Source organism: Leuciscus leuciscus (genome assembly GCF_965113295.1).
Source record: "Leuciscus leuciscus genome assembly, chromosome: 19".
NCBI lineage: Eukaryota > Metazoa > Chordata > Actinopteri > Cypriniformes > Leuciscidae > Leuciscus > Leuciscus leuciscus.
The window spans coordinates 5,669,958-5,691,814 of record NC_138743.1 but is presented as its reverse complement, the minus strand read 5'-3'; the positions used below and the strand labels follow the sequence as shown (position 1 = coordinate 5,691,814).

General features: G+C 36.0%; 2 protein-coding genes across 3 annotated transcripts in view; one reads left to right on the top strand and one right to left on the bottom strand.

The window, feature by feature from the left end:
• Positions 1-11,884, top strand: part of LOC309482633 (uncharacterized protein) — an 18,832-nt gene extending 6,948 nt beyond the window's left edge. Inside the window, exons 3-5 of the mRNA XM_082148101.1 lie at positions 2,723-3,139; positions 7,873-8,021; positions 10,199-11,884. Of these exons, the coding sequence (XP_082004227.1) occupies positions 2,723-3,139; positions 7,873-8,021; positions 10,199-10,243 (611 nt within the window). The 3' untranslated portion in view covers positions 10,244-11,884. The remainder of the gene's footprint in view (positions 1-2,722; positions 3,140-7,872; positions 8,022-10,198) is intronic.
• Positions 11,702-21,857, bottom strand: LOC309482624 (uncharacterized protein). Of its 2 annotated transcripts, none has more exons than XM_082148088.1 (11): positions 21,414-21,857; positions 21,083-21,131; positions 19,908-20,029; positions 19,179-19,260; positions 17,289-17,466; positions 16,167-16,240; positions 15,704-15,780; positions 14,753-14,853; positions 14,110-14,201; positions 13,759-13,914; positions 11,702-12,733 (listed from the first exon to the last, which is right to left on the bottom strand). In XM_082148088.1, exons 1-11 carry the CDS (start codon positions 21,477-21,479, stop codon positions 12,567-12,569), a joined length of 1,164 nt encoding a protein of 387 aa, XP_082004214.1. In that variant the 5' UTR covers positions 21,480-21,857; the 3' UTR covers positions 11,702-12,566. The 2 variants fall into 2 exon arrangements, with proteins under 2 accessions (XP_082004214.1, XP_082004215.1); XM_082148089.1 differs by having other exon boundaries at positions 13,789-13,914.

Here is a 21,857-nt window from a genome sequence, read left to right as displayed (position 1 = left end):
TTTCTCAGAAATCACATACTGCACCTTTAACTTCCACCCCTGACATCAGAATACAGATCATTTATAAAATAATCTGTGGCTCTGAACTGCAACTGCAATGTAAATGGCATAAAGGGAGGAGTGTGAGAAAGAGTGACAGTGAGTAAATGCAGTGTGAGATCTGACGTGAGAGTGTGAGAGTTTGAATCCTCATGACACACAGCACATACAGCTCAATGCTGTTCACACACACACACACACACACACACACACACACACACACTCACACGCCTCACATGCACAGCCACGCACTGTGAATCGATGAAAGATCTCACCAACACATCATTAAAAATGATCCTGCTGCAATACCGCAGTGTTAAAAACCCCGGCTGTGTTCAGAGGAAATACTACAAGGGAAAACATTTGGTGTAGAAACCCAAAAATGAAAATTGTCATTACTTACTCACCCTCATGTTGTTCCAAACCCGTAAGACTTTTACGTCTTTAATCCTTCAGTGTCACATGACCCTTCAGAAATCATTCTAATGATGATTTGCTGCTCAAGAAATATCTCTGATTATCTGAAAACACTTGTGCTGCTTCATACGTCTGTGGAAAAGTGTTTTCAGGATTCTTTGATGAATAGAAAGTTCAACAGCATTTATTTGAAACAGAAATCTCTTGTAACATTTTAAATGTCTTTTACTGTGACTTTTGATCAATTTAATGCATCCTTGCTGAATAAAAGTATTAATTTCTTTAAAACCAATCTTAGTGACCCCACGCTTTTGAATGCATGGTAGCATACACTGGAGTAGTATGCTAGATAGTGATATTGTGAACACAGCCCCTCTCTCTCCCTCTTTCTCTAAAGAACTCACACATATGTGGCAAACATTCAGTGCTTTCACATTCAGATCATTGCAAAACAACCAATTCCAGTGGTTCCTCATATCTGGTTGACAAACATATGCACAAAAAAACCTTCAATTTACATGTTCCTGTCATTTCACTGGGGGAAAAAGATACTCAAATGATCAAAATGCAAAATATATGAACAACTTACCTCTGAATCAAATTTCCTTTTACTGACACCACCAAGCCCTTCTTATTTTGCATCCCTTCCCCCTATCCGTCATTAAGAGACCACTTTTCCCAATCCAACCACCTCCTGATGGATTAAAACAAGTCTAACCCTGCGATTTATTTGACTTACTGAATATCATCTTTCAATCAGACATAAGTCACAGAGCAGGACTTGGAAATGCTTTTTATCTTGAACAAAGACTCAAGGAAAAGGCAAAACCAAGCAAAGAAACAGCATTGAACATGCAGCCGCTTGTTGAGTTGAACTGTAAAAAGCCCAAAGCTACATTTCATCTGGTATTATTCAGCTCAGTTTGTATATTTTTAATTATTTCACAACATTTCTGTCAGCAGATCCTTCATATGCTGTCATGTTTGTGTAATTATGCAGAGGGCACCATGGAAACATGGGAATAATTACACTTCTGGCCCACCTGGGACGTCATGCACTCATTTTTTTATTCTTTTGAGTGGGCATCAGTGTTAGTCCTGGCTTACTTTGTGCAATAAACGAGATAAGACACGGCCAAAGGGGGAAAACACTTTTTAACAACCTATTCGTTTTTTCATTAAAGGGATACTCCACTTTTTGGGGAAATAGGCTCATTTTACAACTTCCCCAGAGTTAAACAGTGGAGTTTTACCATTCAGCCGATCTCCGGGTCTGGCGGTACCACTTTTAGCATAGCTTAGCATAGATCATTGAATTGGACAGGACCATTAGCATCTCTCTCAAATAAATGACCAAAGAGTTTCGATATTTTTCCTATTTAAAACTTGACTCTTCTGTAGTTACATCGTGTATTAAGACCGACGGAAAATGAAAAATTGCGATTTTCTAGGCTGATATGGCTAGGAACTATACTCTCATTCCTGCGTAATAATCTAGAAACTTTGCTGCCGTACCATGAGTCCAGCAGGCGTAATGATATGACGCAGCGCCTGAAAATAGGTCTAATAGGTTAGACAAACTTAGTCCCGATCACGTCGGAAGTTACAGAGCTGGGGACTATTTTCAGGCGCTAAATATTTGGAATTTTTATTTCCAAAAAATGTGGAGTATCCCTTTAAAGTATACAGTGTACAGTTCAGTTTTTTAAACAAGAAATTAACACTTTTATTCAGCAAGGATGCATTAAATTGATCAAAAGTGACAGTTAAGACAATTATAATGTTAGAAAAGATTGAACTTTCTATTCATCAAAGAATCCTGAAAAATCTTGCATCACAGTTTCTAGAAATATGAAGCAGCACAACTGTTTTCAACATTGATATTAATCAGAAATGTTTCTTAAGCATCAAATCATCATATTATAATGATTTCTGAAGGATCATGTGACACTGAAGACGGGAGTAATGATGTTGAAAATTCAGCTTTGATCACAGGAATAAATTACATTTTTAAAATATAGTCAGACAGAAATCAGTCATTTTAAATTGTAATATTTCTCAATATAACTGTTTTTACTGTGTTTTTCATCAAATAAATGCAGTCCTTATGAGACTTCTTTTAAAAAACATTAAAATATCTTGTTGATTTATGTCTGTATAATATACAGAATTTTAATTACTTTTATTGGAAGTTGCTCTCAAATCTGAAGGTGAACGACACTTAGTTTGTGTGTGTTTGATGCCATCATGCCTGTTTCACCATCAGAGACGGTGGCGAACTCATCCGCTCCAGAGGAGAACGTCACTCTCTCCGGGAACATCACGGACAGTCGGAATGGGTCTGATGTGTCTCCTGTGGATAATCAGACAGCAGTGACCATGGCAGGATCTACAACACCTGCAACACCTACTACACTCCTGCCATCACCAACCCATGAGCCCACGAACACCGTCCACATCACCACCACCTTCAACACGACACCTCCTGTAACCACCAGAGCTCCAGAGGTGACCAGCTCAGGGTCGACGAGCGCTCATCCCAGACAGAAATCCTCTCCGACGGCGTCATCACCCACATCATCCGCCTTCCCCATGGTCAACACACAGATGTCAGCGAGCAGCAGTCCCGTCCAGGCCAAAGCCCACGCCGACACACCCTCGGCACTGAACGTCGGGGATGACGGTACGTGAAAACAGTGGCTATTCCTGCTTTTCCTTAAAGGGATAGTTCACCCCAAAATAAAAATGAGCCCATGATTTACTCACCCTGAAGCCAAGGTGTATATGACATTCATCTTTCAGACGAATACAATCAGAGTTATAATAAAAAATGTCTTGGCTCTTCCAAGCTTTATGATGGGAGTCAATGGGTATATATATTTGATAAGTCCATCAAAGCGCATCCATCCATGATTAAAGTGCTCGACACGGCTCTGGCTGCTTAATAAAGGCCTTCTGAAGTAAAGCGATGCGTTCGTGTAAGAAACATATCCATATTTAAAGGGTTAGATCACCCAAAAATGCTAATTCTCACAGTAATTACTCACCCTCATGTTGTGCCGACCCCGTAAGACTTTCGTTCATCTTCAGAAACACAAATTAAGATATTTTTGATTAAATCTGAGAGCTGGATCACTCCTCCATAGGCTTCTATGTAATCGATATCTGCCGGCCCAGAAAAGTTATTAAAGACAATGTTTAAAATAGTCCAAGTGACTACAGTGGCTTAACCTTAAGATTATCAAGCGACGAGAATACTTTTTGTGTGCAAAAACAAAACAAAAATAACGACTTTATTCAACTCTTCATGTTCTTCTGTGTGGGCCTCTGAGTGAGTTCACGTAGTGTAACAGCGCAGCGCTTCTGGGTTGTACGTCAGAACGTAGGCTCACTATTGGCCGACGCTGGTCATGTGTGTGATGCGTGTGATGCTGGCCAATAGTGAGCCTACGTTCTGACGACTAAAATAAAACGACGTTCTATCGACTAAAATAACTAGCTTCCGGCAGACGGCCGTACGCAAGTCGACTATTTTAGTGGAACAGGTGAGGTGTCCACTGTCAATAGCGTAGTGATGTATGAAGCACCGCTCGCCTCACACAGAAATCACTGTCAAGCCAAGCAGCTTTCTGTTGGTCAGCCGGCGGGTTAGCGTGACCAGCTTAAACATGAGCGAAAACTTTTCCAACCCATGCAAAATTCCGATCGCACACATTCCTATTGGAATAACTGGATTTCACCTGCCAAATTTAGCTGAGCAACGGTAAATCCGACCGCCTTTTAGAATGCAAAATATAATTTTGTTGACAAGTATTTTATCTTGTTTTTTAGTAACCCCAAAAAATTCCTAAAAACAAGATAAGTAGTCCTCAGTAGTAAATGTAAGACTTTTTTTAGCAAATATGATTTACATTTATTATATTAAATATATATTACACTTACATATATATATACATATGTATATAATATATTTAAATACAAATACACTTACATATAATGCATTTATTAAATATAATTAGTATAAACTATATTTATCAGTACTTTTCATTATGAATTATTACTATTACATATATTACACTTAATATATTTATGTACATATACATATAATGCATTTATTAAATATGATGTAATTATATATATATATATATATACATACTATATATATATACTTAAATATGTTATAAAATTATAATTAAATACTTAAATATAATGCATTTATTAAATTAAGTAGTATAAACTATATGTATCTGTACTTTTCAGTATGAATTATTAATTATTACATATATTACATGTAATATATTTATGTACACATAAATATAATGCATTTATTAAATATGATGTAATTATATATATATATATATATATATATATACATACTTAAATATGTAATTAAAATACAATTAAATACACTTAAATAATGCATTTATTAAATTAATTAGTATAAACTATACTTATCTGTACTTTTCAGTATGAATTTGGAATTATTAATATTACATATATATTACACTTAATATATTTATGTACACTTAAATGTAATGTATTTATTAAATATAATTTAATTATCATGAACTATATTTATCAGTGCTTTAAAGTATGAATTCTGCATTTATATTTAATTACTCTTGCATCATCCGCAATCTTTGATTTTATTTATTCACTGAGCTTCTTGCATTGCATTCTGGGATTACCTTCTCAATGAAGGATACTTGCAATGGTACCAAAATGAGCTGCTTTAGAAAGCAGCATAATTAAGTTGCCTTTGTTTGAAACCTTATGAAAAATGTAGCCTACAAAGGCAGCTCACTGGATTCTGAAACAGAGCTCATATTATGTGTTTTAGCGTGACTAGATCACTGTACCAATCAGGATCCAGGACTGGAACTAACTGTTATATAATCGCAGAGGTGGAAGTAACGAATTACAACTACTCACGTTACTGTAATTAAGTCGTTTTTTTGGGTACTTGTACTTTTTTGAGTATATTTTTAAATCTGTAATTTTACTTGTACTCAAGTACATATTAAACTAAGTAATCTACTTCGCTACTTGTAAAATCACATTTCGTCACTGAGTACAATTTGAATTGGCCAATAAAAATATTCGATCGTAAACGGACCAATAACCCCCCTGATATCCCCCGCCGCAGTCGCAGGTTTTGAAGAGCTGATCATAAGTGAAGGAGGCGAGGAGCTCAGAGTGATTGATGGCTGGACTGAAAGTTTGGAGAAACAACAATCTACATCGTAGTATTGTCAAAATATCTATATTTTTATACATATCAATACTAAAATATCTGTCAATACTCATTTTGGCCTATAGCCTACACCGACACTATAACGTTACCAGCTGTGCATTCTCTTATCTCATCTCAACGACAGCGAGTTTGACACACCCGCCTCCTCTCAGCACGGGATTGCAGGTAGGCCTATTACGCATAATTGTATTAATACCTGCAAGTTTCTATGGCATATTTTAATGGCAAATGTCACGAGTGCAATATTATAGCGCGAGGGCACATTCATGTAATCGCAGAAAACTGGACGCGAGCTCTCAGATACGAATGAACTGGACTCGAATATTGAGTGTGCGCTCTCGGACTGTGTCATATCATATCATGTGCAATCGCAAATCTCTCCAAGTGGTTCTCACTGCAGACTCAAATGACGTCCAGCTCCAATCTCTCCATGCTCTTTAATTAAACGTTGTCAAAAGTTATGAAAAATTTTCATTTTTGCAAATTAAATTCAGTTTGAAATCAAGCTTCCTTGTGCTGTGTGTGAGCTATTGCAACAGTTAACGTTACCCTATTGTAAAGACAAATACACTGAGTGAGTAAATATTTAAGTTAGATTATTGTAATGGTTATTGATCAATATTTAAATATGTAAACAAAAGCCTAAATTAAAATCTCACTGTATAAAGTGGACGTGTCTCTTCAGAAGACTTGAATTAAACTTTTCCATTCAAATAGATTACTGTTACAATAAGTGTTGTGCTTTTCGATGCTTGAAAATAATGATTGCCTTGACAAAATGGATGGACAAAAATGTAGATATTAAAATATTTAGTATGTGGTAGTTTTCCCGATGGTATTAAAAATACTGACATATTTCAAGGTATCATATTGAAGTTAGAAATTCCAGTATCATGACCACTTATTAATGTCCTTCGACAATAAGGTAAAAAAACGTGTTAAAAGTAGCTATTTTCTACATAAATCTATGATTTGGCTGAATATTTATTGGTAATACATTAACTATCGCCGGCTAAAAAGTAACTAGTAACTAGTACTCTGAGTAGTTTTTGAGAAGAGTAATTTGTACTTTTACTTAAGTACTTTTTTGACACCAGTACTTTTACTTGTAATTGAGTATTATTTCAGTAATGTAACGGTACTTGTACTTGAGTACAAATTTTCAGTACTCTTTCCACCTCTGTATAATCGCTTAAAAGTTAGAGGTCAGTAAGAGTTTAAATTTTTTTTGAAAGAAATTAATACTTTTATTCAGCAAGAATGCATTCAATTGATCAAAAGTGACAGTAAAGACATTTATATTGTTACAAATAAATTATAGGCTATATTAAATAAATGCTGTTATTTAGAACTATTTATTTCCTGAAAAAAAATGTTTCTTTATTTAGCAGCGAATCATCATATTAGAATGATTTCTGAAGGATCATGTGACTCTGAAGACTGAGTAATGATGCTGAAAATTCAGCTTTGATCACAGGAATAAATAAAATTTATTCAAATAGAAAAATTTTAATAATATTTCACTGTTTTTACTGTACTTTTGATCAAGTAAATGCAGTTTTGGTGTCTTCTTTCTGACCCCAAACGTTTGAACGGTCGTGTAACTTCGTCCTGCTTGCATGTGATTTCGAGGCAGTTAGTGAGGACAGAAACGTGACTTTCTGCTGGAAACTTCTCGTGCCTGGTCAGGGTGCATTTGGACAGAAATCCTGCTGTTTGAAAGCGGACATGATTTATTGCTGTGATATGAAACATCACATGGTCATTCGTTTTGTTGATGCCTTTGTGACCGAATGCAGCTGCACACACAAATATTTACAGCGCACATCTGCGTTTTTGTTTACCACAATGGCGAGCAAAACAAATCCCCATAAAACTGGATATGAATAGAGGTCTAACAGCAGATAGCCTGATAATGGTAGGTTTGGGAAACAAGAGCATCATTATATCTGTAGAGTAACATCGAGCTCTGAGGGCCGGGACGTCTTCACGCTGACACAACTGAAGAACACACAGATCTTTGTGGATACGCCAGGCCTGTGCGTCACTGGAGAAACCATCAAGCACAAAAACACACAATATTTACATGTTCTTTTCCAGAAAGTGTTCTAGAATAATTCTCTCTCTCTTTCTCTTGTTTTGCTTCTTCCTGGGATTTCTAGACAATAACAAAGTGTCCACTGACCCGCTCCTGGCCGGACTGGTTTCTGCGTTTGTCGTTGTTGCTGCCATCGTGTCGGTCCTCGTATTCCTGAAGTTCAGAAACACAAATGACGGCCCACAGTTTCGCAGACTTCAAGATCTCCCCATGGTAGGACTTCGGTTTATTGATTCATTCAACACATTCTAGATGAATACAGGTGAAACTCGGAAAAATCTGAATATCGTGCAAAAGTTATCATTTTGATGATTATGGCTTACAGCTTAAGAAAACCCCAAATTCAAAATCTCAGAAAATTAGAATATTATATGAAATAAAAAATAAAATAAAAAAAGGCTTTTAAATACAGAAATGTCAGCCCTCTGAAAAGTATAATCATGCATATGTATATAGTTATATATATACACTAAATATATTAGTTTCACCTTTTAATTTGAATTACTGAAATACACAAACTTTTGCACGATATTAAAATTTTTCGAGTTTCACCTGTAAATGGTGAAGCAATCAGCCCCGTCACAGAAGTTCAACACTGACAGGAAAAGGGTCGTTCTCAGGAAACCATTTAGATGCCATTTATACTCATGATATGCAATTTTTTCCCCTTTCATTAAAATAAATATATTTTTATACCGCCATAAACAGAGGAACCACAATGATATTGATTTTAAAGTGCCCCAATTATGTTTTTCGGATATTCATGTAATGCAGGGGTGCCCAATCCTGCTCCTGCCGATCGACTGTCCTGCACAGTTTATCTCCAACCCTAATCAAACACACCTGAAGCAACCAATTAAGGTCTTCAGGATCACTTGAAAATTAAAGGCAGGTGTGTTTGATTAGGGTTGGAGATAAACTGTGCAGGACAGTCGATCGGCAGGAGCAGGATTGGGCACCCCTGATGTAGTGTGTAATATCGTTTGTGAATGTAAAAGGTCTGCAAAGATCATGAATGGAGTTTTGTCTCCCAAAAGAAAGAACTGATTCTGAACTGCTGAAACCAGTAATTCCAGTCTCACTTCCTGCAAAAATATACGAAGAGTTCAGATGCAAAAGCCTCTAAATGCCATCTGAAATTTTCTTCTAGAATGATCATTTTTATCAAGCACGTATATTTAAGTTCAGTAATTTCACTTAAATTGTCATTTAAGTGAAATTACTGAACTTAAATATACAAGCTTGATAAAAATGATCATTCTAGAAGAAAATTTCAGATGGCATTTAGAGGCTTTTGCATCTGACCTCTTCATACGTAGGTTGGTAACGAATTTGCATAATGCCAGCCTATGGTCTTCATTGGCTGCACACGAACAGCGTTTACTTTGACCCTCAAGCACTGTAGTTGTAGCTGAGGACTGGAAGAGTTTGGTTCGTGTGTCGACATGTTGAGAAGTTTTCAGTGCTGCGAATCCACTGCTTGTACTTTGTTGCAGGAACGAACACGTCACAATATTCCTCATTTAAATAATTAATACGCAGAATAAAGGGGCGGGGCCTGGTTGAGTTAGTAGTGTGTTGAAACTCACGGTTATAGTGAGACACGGGACATTTCCCAAACACACTCAAAGCACTCGACCAATCACAACACACTGGTCCAACCGACCAATCAGAGCACATTGTGCTTTTCAGAAGGACGGGCTTCATAGAGACAGGAACTAAACCATAGACTATAAAAAAATATGGATGACGCCCCTTCGCTCTCTTCCATTGGTGAGAACTGAAGCCGCCAGTGTCCCGATATGGCGCTGACATCTTTGACAGGTTTGAGTCTGCGCAGTAGCGATTTCGGGACCAGACTTGCGCAGTAGTGAGCAGGAAGTAAAGCCGCGAAATCAAGGCCCCGCCCTCACTCTCGGTGTGAAATAATTAATTATAGAAATTTAGATATTAAATTTAAAGCTCCAATTTTCTCAGTCCTCAGAGGATCCCGAAAAAAAGTCTGTTGGTGCTTCAATGACTACTTCGCTCAGAGAACCTGTCAATCACAGCTGTCAATCATGACGTCACACCACCGTTTTTATAGCATCAAATAACTAACTAAAAACAAACTTATTTTAAAAACAAACACTTGAAATTACAGCGCTTGTGTGGCACGCTTGAACTAAACAGAGCGTAACTGACAGACTGGGAATAGAGGAATTGCAACATTGTCAAATATGTGAAAAATTATGTGTTTTTTTTTACATTCAAGCATGAAAACCTATTCTAGTAAAGCCCAAAAACAAAATCAAGACTTTGAAAAAGAGCATAATAGGAGCCCTTTATGTCATTGGGACACATATTGCACTGTTTCCTGAGAACGCCTCGCTGACATCTGTGTGTTTCAGGACGATATGCTGGAGGACGCCCCTCTCTCCATGTACAGCTACTGAAAAACAGAGATGTTCCCCGGACATCTTCAGAGCGCCCAACATCACTCTGTTCAACACAAGAAAGACACAATTGAATGGCTCATGTGCTTCATAGAGGCACAAACACTCCTGTTGTTTCTGTTTCAGGACTAAATGTAGCGTAATACTCCACTTTAGTTGTTAAACTCACCGTGTGCCGTCAGTGCCTGTTTGTTGGGTTGTGTTCTTGCACTTTATGTGGGTTTTGGGAAGGGTCGTGTGCTGCGGGAATATTTGGGAGCTGTTTTCGGCTCCATGTGTTCATTTGTTTCTCTGAGAGCTGCGTCGTCTCTGGATCTGTTACATTTTGTCTAATTCTTGAATTCTAACTTGCTGCCTTCTTGTTTTTCTGATCAAGTTCTTGGTTTTGTTAAAGAAACGCTCCACCTCTCAGTCTGCAACAATCACGTCTACAGTAGTGCACTTATAATGCAAGTCTATGAGGCACTAAAATAAACAATGAAATGCATTTTCAACCGTACAGCCACATGACATCACAAATAATACACATTAACATAGGGTGATTAAACCGTTGCTAACCTTGAGTTATTTTGTTTTCAAAGTCTAAACCCTGTAACCTTTGCATGACACACACAAGAATAGACTTCATAGCAAATGCATTACTGTAAACTGATTTTTGCTTATTTTTACAAACTGAGGGATGAACGGCTGAAATATTAAAATGTTGCAGCTTGACCTGTATTGAACCCGGAACATTTCTTTAATACTCCATGAACGGCATCAGTAATGATTTTTTTAGTGTTAATTTCACTTTGTTCTCTGCTTCGTTCCCAAGGATGTTTCCACCTCTGATTAAAAATACAATTTTTGTCTGTCATATACATGTTCACTTAACTTCAAGAAATAATTTGGATTTTTTTTCTTCTTCATCATTTGGAACGTCTTCAAATAGACAAAACAACAACGGTGAAAATGCAATTGGCTCTTTTAAACAGTACAACTAAATTCTGCTGCTTTTAAAATTAAGTTTTAAGATAAAGAATATCTATTTAGGTGCACTTTGACAGGCAGCCAACACTTATCAACGCACAGAAAGACGTTTAGCCATAGTTTTAAAGCGTTAGTTCACCCAAAAAAAAAAAAATCAAATGATGTCATCATTTACTCACCCTCATGTTTGTTCCAAGTTTCTCTCTTCTGTTGAACACAAAAGAAGATATTTAGAAGAATGTGTGTAACCAGACAGTTTACGGCAGCCATTGACTTCCATAGTAGAAGAAAAAAAAGTCAATCAACTGTCTGGTTACCAACATTCTTCTAAATATCTTCTTTTGTGTTCTACAGAAGAGAGAAACAAACATGAGGGTGAGTAAATGATGACAGAATTTTTTAATTTTGTGTGAACTATCCCTTTAATGCTTTTCTTGTGCCTGAAATGTTTTTTATAAAAACTGAGGAAAAAAATAAACAAAATGTAGCTATAAACTTGACACCCATTTTTTATTGATTAAAGTGAGAAATACAGTATTTTTCTTCTTGTGCTTTGTTGGCTGATGGATGTGTGATATTTGTTTACTTCATGTAATAACTTGTAAGAGTGCATTTCAAGTGTTTCTTATTACACATTGTTCTTTTTTAATTAATAAAAGTCTTTGAAATACACACTAAATTGTTACTTTTTGAAAGTTGTCTCACAACACTAAAAACACTGAGTTATGACATGATAAAATAATTATTCCGATTTATTTAAAAAAGTCAATGTAAAATAGAGGTTTCTGGTCTTATTGGGAGCGATTCATCAATGCATGTTGTTACACTAAAGTAAAAAATAAAATAAACATTGATGTAAACATGCTTCAAATACTGACTGCAAATGTGTTTGAAACAAGTTACATGCACACAAGCCCAAGTCGAACTCTTTCACTGTTTGGCCGTTTTGTGTTGCATGTTCATATTCAAAACCCATTTTGCATTATTTCGAAAGCCATTTTGCAACTTTTATTGTTAAATACTACCTCAATTTCCTGAATACTGTGTGGCTGAATTCGGAGCTGCATACTACTCTTACTACTTCTGCCATAGAAAGATACTGTAAACAAGGAAGAGTAGTATGCTAGTATGTGGTTCTTAATACTTACAAAGCCTTTACAGAGACTATCTGTGTGTAATGTGTGTCAGTCTTACTACAGAAACTCAGTGAGCACCATGGACTTGATTTTACCTCAACGTAGATCAATTATATTAGAAATAGCCCAGTCCAGTCCTTCATGACAGAAGTCAAGGCTTCCTAGTCAAGGTTTCCATTTCCTCTGATAGCAGCACGATGGTTTATTGGCCTTTAAGATCAGAGGTCACTGAGACTGAGATCTGGAGGACTGTCTGAAACTCTGTCCACCCCTTCAGCATCATTGTCAAGGTTACTCTCAAGCCCACTTCCAGCATCACTGATGTCACTTCCTGACAGGTCTGAATTTAGACGGACCCGTTGGCGCCTCCTTCTGGTTCGTTGCTCTAAAATCAATTCGAAAAATGAGTAATTGTTAGTGTAAACCTGGGTTTCTCCAAACCGTGGTTCACAAGTTGATGAAAAACGAATACTTGATTAAATCGTAAAAATGTACAATAAAATAAATAAATAAATAATTTTAAAATAAAGGTGCCCTCCTCTCTTCAGGGAGTTAGTTTCTTCTCTAACTAAAATCATATAAAAAAAAATGTTTATTGCTTGAAATAAATATTAACTAAAATGAAATAAAATATAAGCTCTTCGCCTTATTTTATTTCAGCTAGTTTCCAAGGCAATTTAAATTCGAACTACAATAACTAAAACTTAAAAACTATATACAGTACAGGCCAAAAGTTTGGAAACATTACTATTTCTAATGTTTTTGAAAGAAGTTTCTTCTGCTCATCAAAAATACAGATTTTTTTTTTTTATATTGTGATATATTATTACAATTTAAAATAATTGGTTTTCAATTTATTATACTTTAAATTATCAGGATCATTACTCCAGTCTATCACATGATCCTTTAGAAATCATTCTAATATGATGATTCATTATCAAAGTAAAAAAAAAAAAAAAAAAAAAAAAAAAGCAGCAAATGTTTTAAAAATAGAAATCTTTTGTAACAACAATATACACGACTGGTCAGTAATTTGGGGTCAGTAATATTTTTTCTTTCTTAAATTGATAAAAAGTGATCGTAAAGAAGATTTATATTATTAGAAAATATTTTTTATTTTGAATAAATGCAGTTCTTTTTAACCTTTTATTCATCAAATATATTAGGCAGCAGAACTGTGTCCAACACTCATAATAAATCAGAATATTAGAATGATTTCTGAAGGATCATGTGATAGACTGGAGTAATGATCCTGAAAATTCAGCTTTACATCACAGAAATAAATGATCATTTAAAGTATAATAAATTGAAAACCAATTATTTTAAATTGTAATAATATATCACATTATTATTTATTTTTTTGAGCTTTTACAGTGAAATAGGACTTGGGCAGCTCTGTATGAGATTCACGTGCATCTCTCGTGTCATGTGTGTCATCACCTGGTTCTTCCAGCCAGGATGCATCCAGCTCGTCTGAGCTGATCTCGGCCAGACTGGGAGTGGGACTCAAATCATCCTCCGACACTGACGACACGCGTCTCTCGGCCCTCGTCTTCACGGTTAACACTGTTACCACACGGGTGCAAGAGAACGATGAAAGGACACCACATGCAAAGAGGGAAATTACACAGAAATCTCTGGCAATTCCAAATGTCCGAGAGAGGCTAAATGAAGGATTTGGGCTTATAAACGACCTTCAATGGGGCAAGAAAAAAAGTATTACACCCCTTTAATGAGTGTGTGTTCACAGCTGCGTCTCACCTGGTTTCTGTGGCACCTGTGCAGGTGTGGGGAGGAAAGAGTCTCTCAGGACCAGACCTCTCACCTCGTCCTTCAGCTCAGAGACTGTGACTCTGAATCACACAGAAAATAAAGCGGCCTCCTCTCATCAGGCTCATTATCTTTAGCTAAAACCGTACAAAAATGCATTGATTCATGAAATAAAATAAATGTTAACGGAAACTAAATATTCAAAATAATAATAATAATTTCATTTCATCTAGTTGCCAAGGCAGCATCCCCCCTAAATCCAATCGTCAGCAGTGCAATGAATCTTGGGATAGGCTAGGCTGCGAAGGATCCACTCGAAGCGGGTCACATTCGAAGGATCCTTTGAACTGGGACATCATTTGGACCGAATGCAATGATTGGATGAATATTTTTCAGTCCTGAGACTTCCAGAGAAGATACAGTATACGCATGTACACTTTTTCATATTTAGTCTGCTATTATTGATTGCTATCAGGACGTGAAGAGAGTTTCAAACAGTATAATAAAAAGTGTTTATGAAACACATTGGCTACTCGAGCTCGAAGAGGGTGAAATATCTTGATTTCCTCTCATTTCAGTTTTTCCATCGCTCACCCCTTGAGAACCACTGCTCCGGCTTTATGGACACACTCACCTGACGTCACGTACTTCCTGTTGAGTGTGCTGGTATTGTGACACCATCCGAGCTAGTTCAAAACTGTGTGCGCGGTGTGAATCTGTGAAACTCTCTAACGTCTGCAGAATACAAACATCACATGAGCTCTGAAATGAGAGTGAACTGAACCAGAACATGCTATTTATTGAAACTACACACGATCACAACATAAATCCTTATGCAAATGGGTATTGCATATTATATATTGCACATCATTTACATACGGAAGTCATTTTAAATGCATATTAAAGATACAGTAGCAACAGTCAATACAAATCTTGACTAACTTTAGAAAAAAAGAAGAAGAAAAAAAACACCCTTTTAGGTAAAATGTTAAATATTATATTTAGTATCATGTAAAGGATACTATAGACAATCAGAAAAATCAAAATAGAAAAACATACACTAACGTTCAAACTCTCATCTGCTCACCAAGGCTGCATTTATTTGATCCAAAATACAGTAAAAAAAAATACAAAAATAATAATAATATAAAAAAATATAAAAGAAATATTGTGAAATATTATTACAATCTCAATTAACTTTGATCACAGGAATAAATAAAAAATTTACATATTCAAAGCTGAATTTTCAGCATCATTAGTCCAGTCTTCAGTGTCACATGATCCTTCAGAAATCATTCTAATATGATGATTTGCTGCTCAAGAAACATTTTGATTATTGATTATTATCAATGCTCTAAACAGTTAAGCTGCTTCATATTTTTGTGGAAACGTGATATCATTTAGGATTTTTAGAAAGTTAAAAAAGAACAGCATTTGTTTGAAACAGAAATCTTTTGTAACATTATAAATGTCTTTACTGTCACTTTTGATCAATTTAATGCATCCTTGCTGAATAAAAGTATTAATTTCTTTAAAAGATACAGAAATGAATAAGACTGTACATATGTGGGTGTGTGTCGGTTACCTTATAGCTGCGTTCATACTGTCTCCTTGTTTCTCTGGCCTCTGACTGGAGCTGGAACGTATCTTCCTCCTGCCGCACTACAGAAACACAAGCCAGTTTGCTTTTATAACGTTCATGAACATGATATAAATGTAGCCAAAATGCCCAGAGTCAGAATGTCTATCAATGTTGATGTGGTTATGAACGTGAAGCCAACACAAACACAGCCAGTCTCGAAGCGTGATGTTTGTTTGCGTGACGGCGGAAGCTGTGTAGAACACGCGTGTGTGTGTTTATTTGAACACAAAGTGCATTTGCACTGGCAGAAAGCCCTGACTGTAATAACAGGACACTCGTATACTGAAAGAGTTTGATTTATGCATGTAACATTATAGCGTGTATCTGATATGCACAGGTGGAACAGACGGTTCATGCATCTATGGCATCAAACGTATATATGAAAAGTAACTAGTATACGACCTACTCAGTTTGTTTTTGAGGATGTCCACCTCTCTCCTGAGCTGCTCCAGTTCTTCCCTGCGGAGTTTAGAGCTGAAACTGTGGACGCACAAATATTACAATCAGTGTCTGTACATGCACAAGCGGTTCACTACAAGCTGATTACTAGCACACTTGGGGTCCGTTTTGATTTCATCTTGACTGTAAACTATTCACTTTTTGAGATTTTATGTCCATGACAGGGTTGGGTCGACAGAGTGAATATTCACAATATATTTGCAACACTTTTTTTGCATTTATTTGTTCAAAAATACAGTAAAAACATTAATATTTTGAAAAAAATATTCAATTTAAAAGAACTTTTCTACTTGAATATATTTTAACATAATTTATTTCTTTGATGCAACGCTGAAGTTTCAGCATCATGACTCTAGTCTTCAGTGCAGTGTGGTTTATTTTAGTTGTTTTTATTTTAGATTTATTATAGTTTTATTCATATTTTGGATTAGCTTTTATTTTTATATGAGTTTTGTTAATTTTAGTTTAATTTTAATACATTTCATTATGTTTATTTATTTTATTATTTAGTTATTATGCTTCATATTTTTGTGGAAACTGTGATATGCTACCATTCAAAAGAAAGTAATATTTTCTTCAGCAAAGTATGCATTAAATTGATCAAAAGAGACAGTAAATTAATTTAGAATGATACAAAAGATTTCCATTTCAAATAAATTATGTAACTTTCTATTAAAAAAATCCTGAAAAAAAAAAAGTTTCCACAAAAATATTAAGCCGAATATTAAACCGTTTTCAATATTGATAATAATACGAACCATTATTAATACTTGAGCACCAATAATAATTAATAATAACTGAGCACTAACTCAGCATATTAGAATGATTTGTGAAGGATCATGTGACACTGAAGACTGGAGTAATGATGCTGAAAATTCAGCTTTGATCACAGGAATAAATATATTTAAAATATATTTCACATAGAAAACAGTAATGTATTTTTGACTTAATAAATGGATCCTTGGGGCGCAGAAGAGATTTCTTTCAAAAACATTACAAAAATCATAATTATTCCGAACTTTTGACCATTTTTTATTTATTTTTCACAGATCAAAGAGTCATTACAGACCTTTCTTCCTGGTTTCCTAGAGTCGTGGCTCGGTTGATCTGAGCTCTCAGGCTGCTCAGCTCTCGATCCATCTCTCTCTTCCACTGCTCTGTCCGTCGATCCGGTCCAGGGCTCACTGATCTCCGCTCCACATCCCGCTCTCTCTCCTCCAGTTTATCCTGAAGTCTCTTCTGCTCCTCTGGAAGAATTAACATCAACTCACACAGAGCAGATTTTGTTCATGGCATATTCTATTAAATTACTTATTGAAAAGAAGTATTCATTAAAGGGGTCATGACATGGACTTTTATTTTAACACGTTCCTTGAGGTTCACTTATAATGTTAATATAGTTTTAGTAGTAATTTTTTTTGCACAAAAAACAAACAAATATACATATATGTAGAAAAATGACTATTTTCAACCTTCATTCTGCCTCTCTGTCTGAAATGATCCATTTTTTTAAGGCGCAGCTCCGTTAAGGCTTGTCAGTAAATGCCCGATTGGCTAACATCACTGCATAGGAAACAATATCAATGGCCACTCGTTATTGCACACGACTGAGTGTTTTGACAACATGTATATAAAACCATAATTTATAGACAACGCATTATGAAGTCATTTACTTCCGGTTTGTGATGCAGCTGCTGTCGGCTGCTTCATCTTTTAACAACTCTCCATTACTCTGTGCCTCGTTTACAAAACTAAATGCTCTGAACAAACATATAATCCTCTGATGCGATCCTGGAGGCCATTAAAATAAATCATCCAGTTGTTTCCGACACTTGTGAAGGCTGTACAGAGACGCAAACCAGCTGTTTAAACTGGATGTGTCAAAGTGAACGTTCTTTCACTCTTTCTTTTGTCCTGTTTTCAGCAGACTCAAGTGTGTGGAGTATGTAACAAACTGAACATGTATCTGTATACTGTATCCAGTTATTATTATAGGTTCTATTTGCTTTTGACATGACGTGACGCTCACATCCAGTGTAGGCGAATGTCAGCCGTTAAGCGACTGAACGCCAGTGTGTGTGTGTGTACTGGTATGATGATGTATTGATTGGCTGATGTGTTGCTCTAGAGGCGGGCATATGCAAATGCCTTTGCCTGTGTGATGTCACAGATCCCGCATTGTCAAAACAAGCCGGTTTTGGTGCTTGATTAAAGGTGCTCTAAGCGATGTCACGTTTTTTTTGTGTCACATCCAGCCAACATCTCCTCACTATCCGCTAGCTGCCTGTCCCCTGAACACACTGTAAAGAAACGCGATCTCTGTAGACAGCCCAGGCTCCACAAACGGCAACAAAAACAAACTGGCCCAGCCTGGACCACGAAACATAACAAACAGTGTTCCAGCCAATCACCGACAAGAATAATTTGGGGGTGGGGGTTAGTGCACGTGCACATGAAGGGGGGTGTGGGGAGTGGAGGAGAGAGAAGCATGAAGAGGGAAGTTAGCTAGAGGAAAGATGTCCTAGACAACGACAACGACTAACGTTAGAATTATATTCTCTTGAATTTTGATATGGCCGACACAAAGAGATGACGTTCCGATGAACAAATGGCAAAGAAGAGGGAAAAGGAGAAGGAACGCGCAAAGTCTCGAATTTACATCGGGCGAGGGGACGGGATGAGGAGGAGGGAGGGTCGAGCTAGCCTCCGTTTTGTTTGACAATACTTCGAACGCCAACAAGAAGTGACGTCACCCAACATCGCTTAGAGCACCTTTAAATAAATGCTTTGTTTATAATGAGGATTACATTTTAAGCTGTGAAACGTGCAGGATTTTTTAATTGGAACAAAGACCTCTCATATGTCAAAAGATCAAGGCAAATTTGATTTCTCATGTCACGACCCCTTTAAAATCTTAGCATATTAAAGAACATGGAAACGCACTGAAATGGATGATCACCTTGTAATGTGTGTATTTGTCTGTGCTGAGCGTTTCGTTCTCTTTCCAATAATCGAAGACTCTGTGTTAAAGTCTCAATGGCCTGTGGCAAAATAACATAAAACTTATTTGTTACTCTGGAATGATACACTGTAGGATTCAGTTTCTTATATTAAGGCAAGACACTGAAGTCAAAAACACTGTTTTTTCATGCACCGTACTTTATAGACTCCATATCTATTTGCATCTATAGATTTTTTTATTTGCAATACACATTTATATATCAACAAAATGAAAAGAATTTCTGAACCTGGCTTTATTCAATGTTCAGATTTATGTTCTGGAAATGTATACAAATGGTGCATCTTTAATTACTTAATGCCTCATTTGCATTTTTAAACATTAAATTTTAGAAAACTTTAAATACAAAACAATTGTTTTAATGTACTGTGATTAATCAACTAGGGAGTTATGGTGATAATATCTATTAGTTCAAATGTTTACCCTATTCACCTGTTGTGTCTTGCCTTAAAGAACAATCTTAAAAACAAAATGATAAACATATATTTGTGCCCCTGATCTCAAGTGGGCAGCACTAAATACAGATAAACTATCCAATACGTCATGTGATCCAAACACATATTAATAGCAGATGAAGTCAACTCTCCACGTGTGATGGGGTCACTCGAGCCAGACGTTGATATCAGGTGAAAATGGGTCATGTGACCAGAGAGCAGGTGTTAGCCTGACCTGACTCTGTTGCTGTAGTTGTGTCTGGATGGCGGTCAGATCTGACCACTGAACCGCTGGACTGAGAGAGGACGAGGGCTTCAAATCAACACCGGCTGTGACCTCTCTGACCGGAAACACATCTACAGACACATACACATCAACTAATTCAATCATAATTAACATATACAGTAGTGGACAAAACTGATGTCCAGAGGAGATATTTTAAAGTAAATATAAAAAAATTAATTAAAAAAAACCTCTCAGGAAAGAGCATAGATTGATACAACATAACCAGTTATTAATATTTTGTTGGCTCTCTCTTGTTTTTGCATGCGTTCATAATATCTTTGTATGACAGCCTGGCCAAAAATAATGTCTGCACAGCACAATTTTGCATGTTTCATCACAAATACAACAAATGATTTCAAACACAACTACGCAATATGCTTACAAAATCTTTAACACCTATAATCTTTAATATTTAAATATAGGGTGGCTCTTTTGGTAACTACTCTATAAGGTTCAATAAAATAAATAAAAATTCACTATAAAACACACTTTCCCCCTTTGTATTTTGTTGGACTGCTTTTATTTATTTATTCCGTTTATTTGTTATAGAAAATTTGGTCCATGATTCTCCATTATTCTCTGATCAATGAATTTCCATGATTTTTCCAGTCTGTCAAAATTACTAGATAAGGATTTTTTATTATTATTATTATTATTAATGGAGATTTAACTCCCAAACAGGGTTATTATCGTTAACTAAAACTTAAAGCTGATATAAAATATAATATAAATATTAGTAGAAAAACTTACAAAAATTAGAAATATAGCTGAAATAAGCTTAAGCTGAGGCACTAAAACTGGAATAAAATAAATAAAACAAACTGAAAGCACATGGCAGAATGAAAACTGAAAATATAAAATACAAACTATAATAGTAATAATACTAAATTAACATTACTCAGAAATATCTACTTTAGTATTTTAATGGATTGACAATAAAAGTTTTCAGGATTTAAAACTTTTACTAATTTGCATGACTTCCTTAGGCCAGGAAATTAATCTTTTTAAAATTCCCTTTTTATTTCCAGGTTTTCCATGACTCTGGGAATTGAAAGGAATTATACAGAATATTCTCCATCTGTCAATTTTCTATTAATGGACTTAATCATTTAAAAAGGATTTACCTTCAGTTCCTCTAGGTCTAGGAGATCTTCCATATGTAGTTAGGCGTTCCTTGTAAGACACAATATTAGTAACTGAAGTAAATTAAAGCTGTATTTCACAGAAGAAAGTAAGTCATAGAGGTTCAGAATAACATGAGGGTGAGTAAATAATGACAGAATTTTAATTTGAGGTGAACTGTCGCTTTAATTTATCTAGCAGACAGAGAGCGCTCTCTAGTGGCCAGTATCTGCTACATTCTAAACTGACATTCATTTAAGAAAAATTAAAATTAAAATGTATCAAAATTAAATTAAAATGAATGACTATTAGTGATGAAATACAGTCTCTTACCCTCATCTTTGCGACACTTCCGTCCGCCTCGGAGATGATGGAGCTCAATTGATGGTCCCAGTTCATCCTGAGCGCCTGATAACCAGCTTCTCGAATTAAACACGAGCATAAAACCTGTCTGGTTTATGAAGACACTTTAAACCAGCGGGAATAATGACAGGTGAGGTTACAGGGACAGGTAAACGGATCGCATATAGTGTCACCTGATTCTGCAGAGGTGTGTTTCAGCTTTTGTAAGCAAACAACTGAAATAACGCTTCAAAACACACGCGCGCGCGCAAAACATTGAAGCGACCGTTTATTTCAGAGAAACTTCACGAACGAATATCCTTACATAAATAATATCATTAAAAGTTCGATTGCATGTCTAAAATCCTCTTTTTATGGGATCAGTGCCCGTTTCAGTTTAAATCCAGGAGCCAGAGCCACTACATTACACGCCAC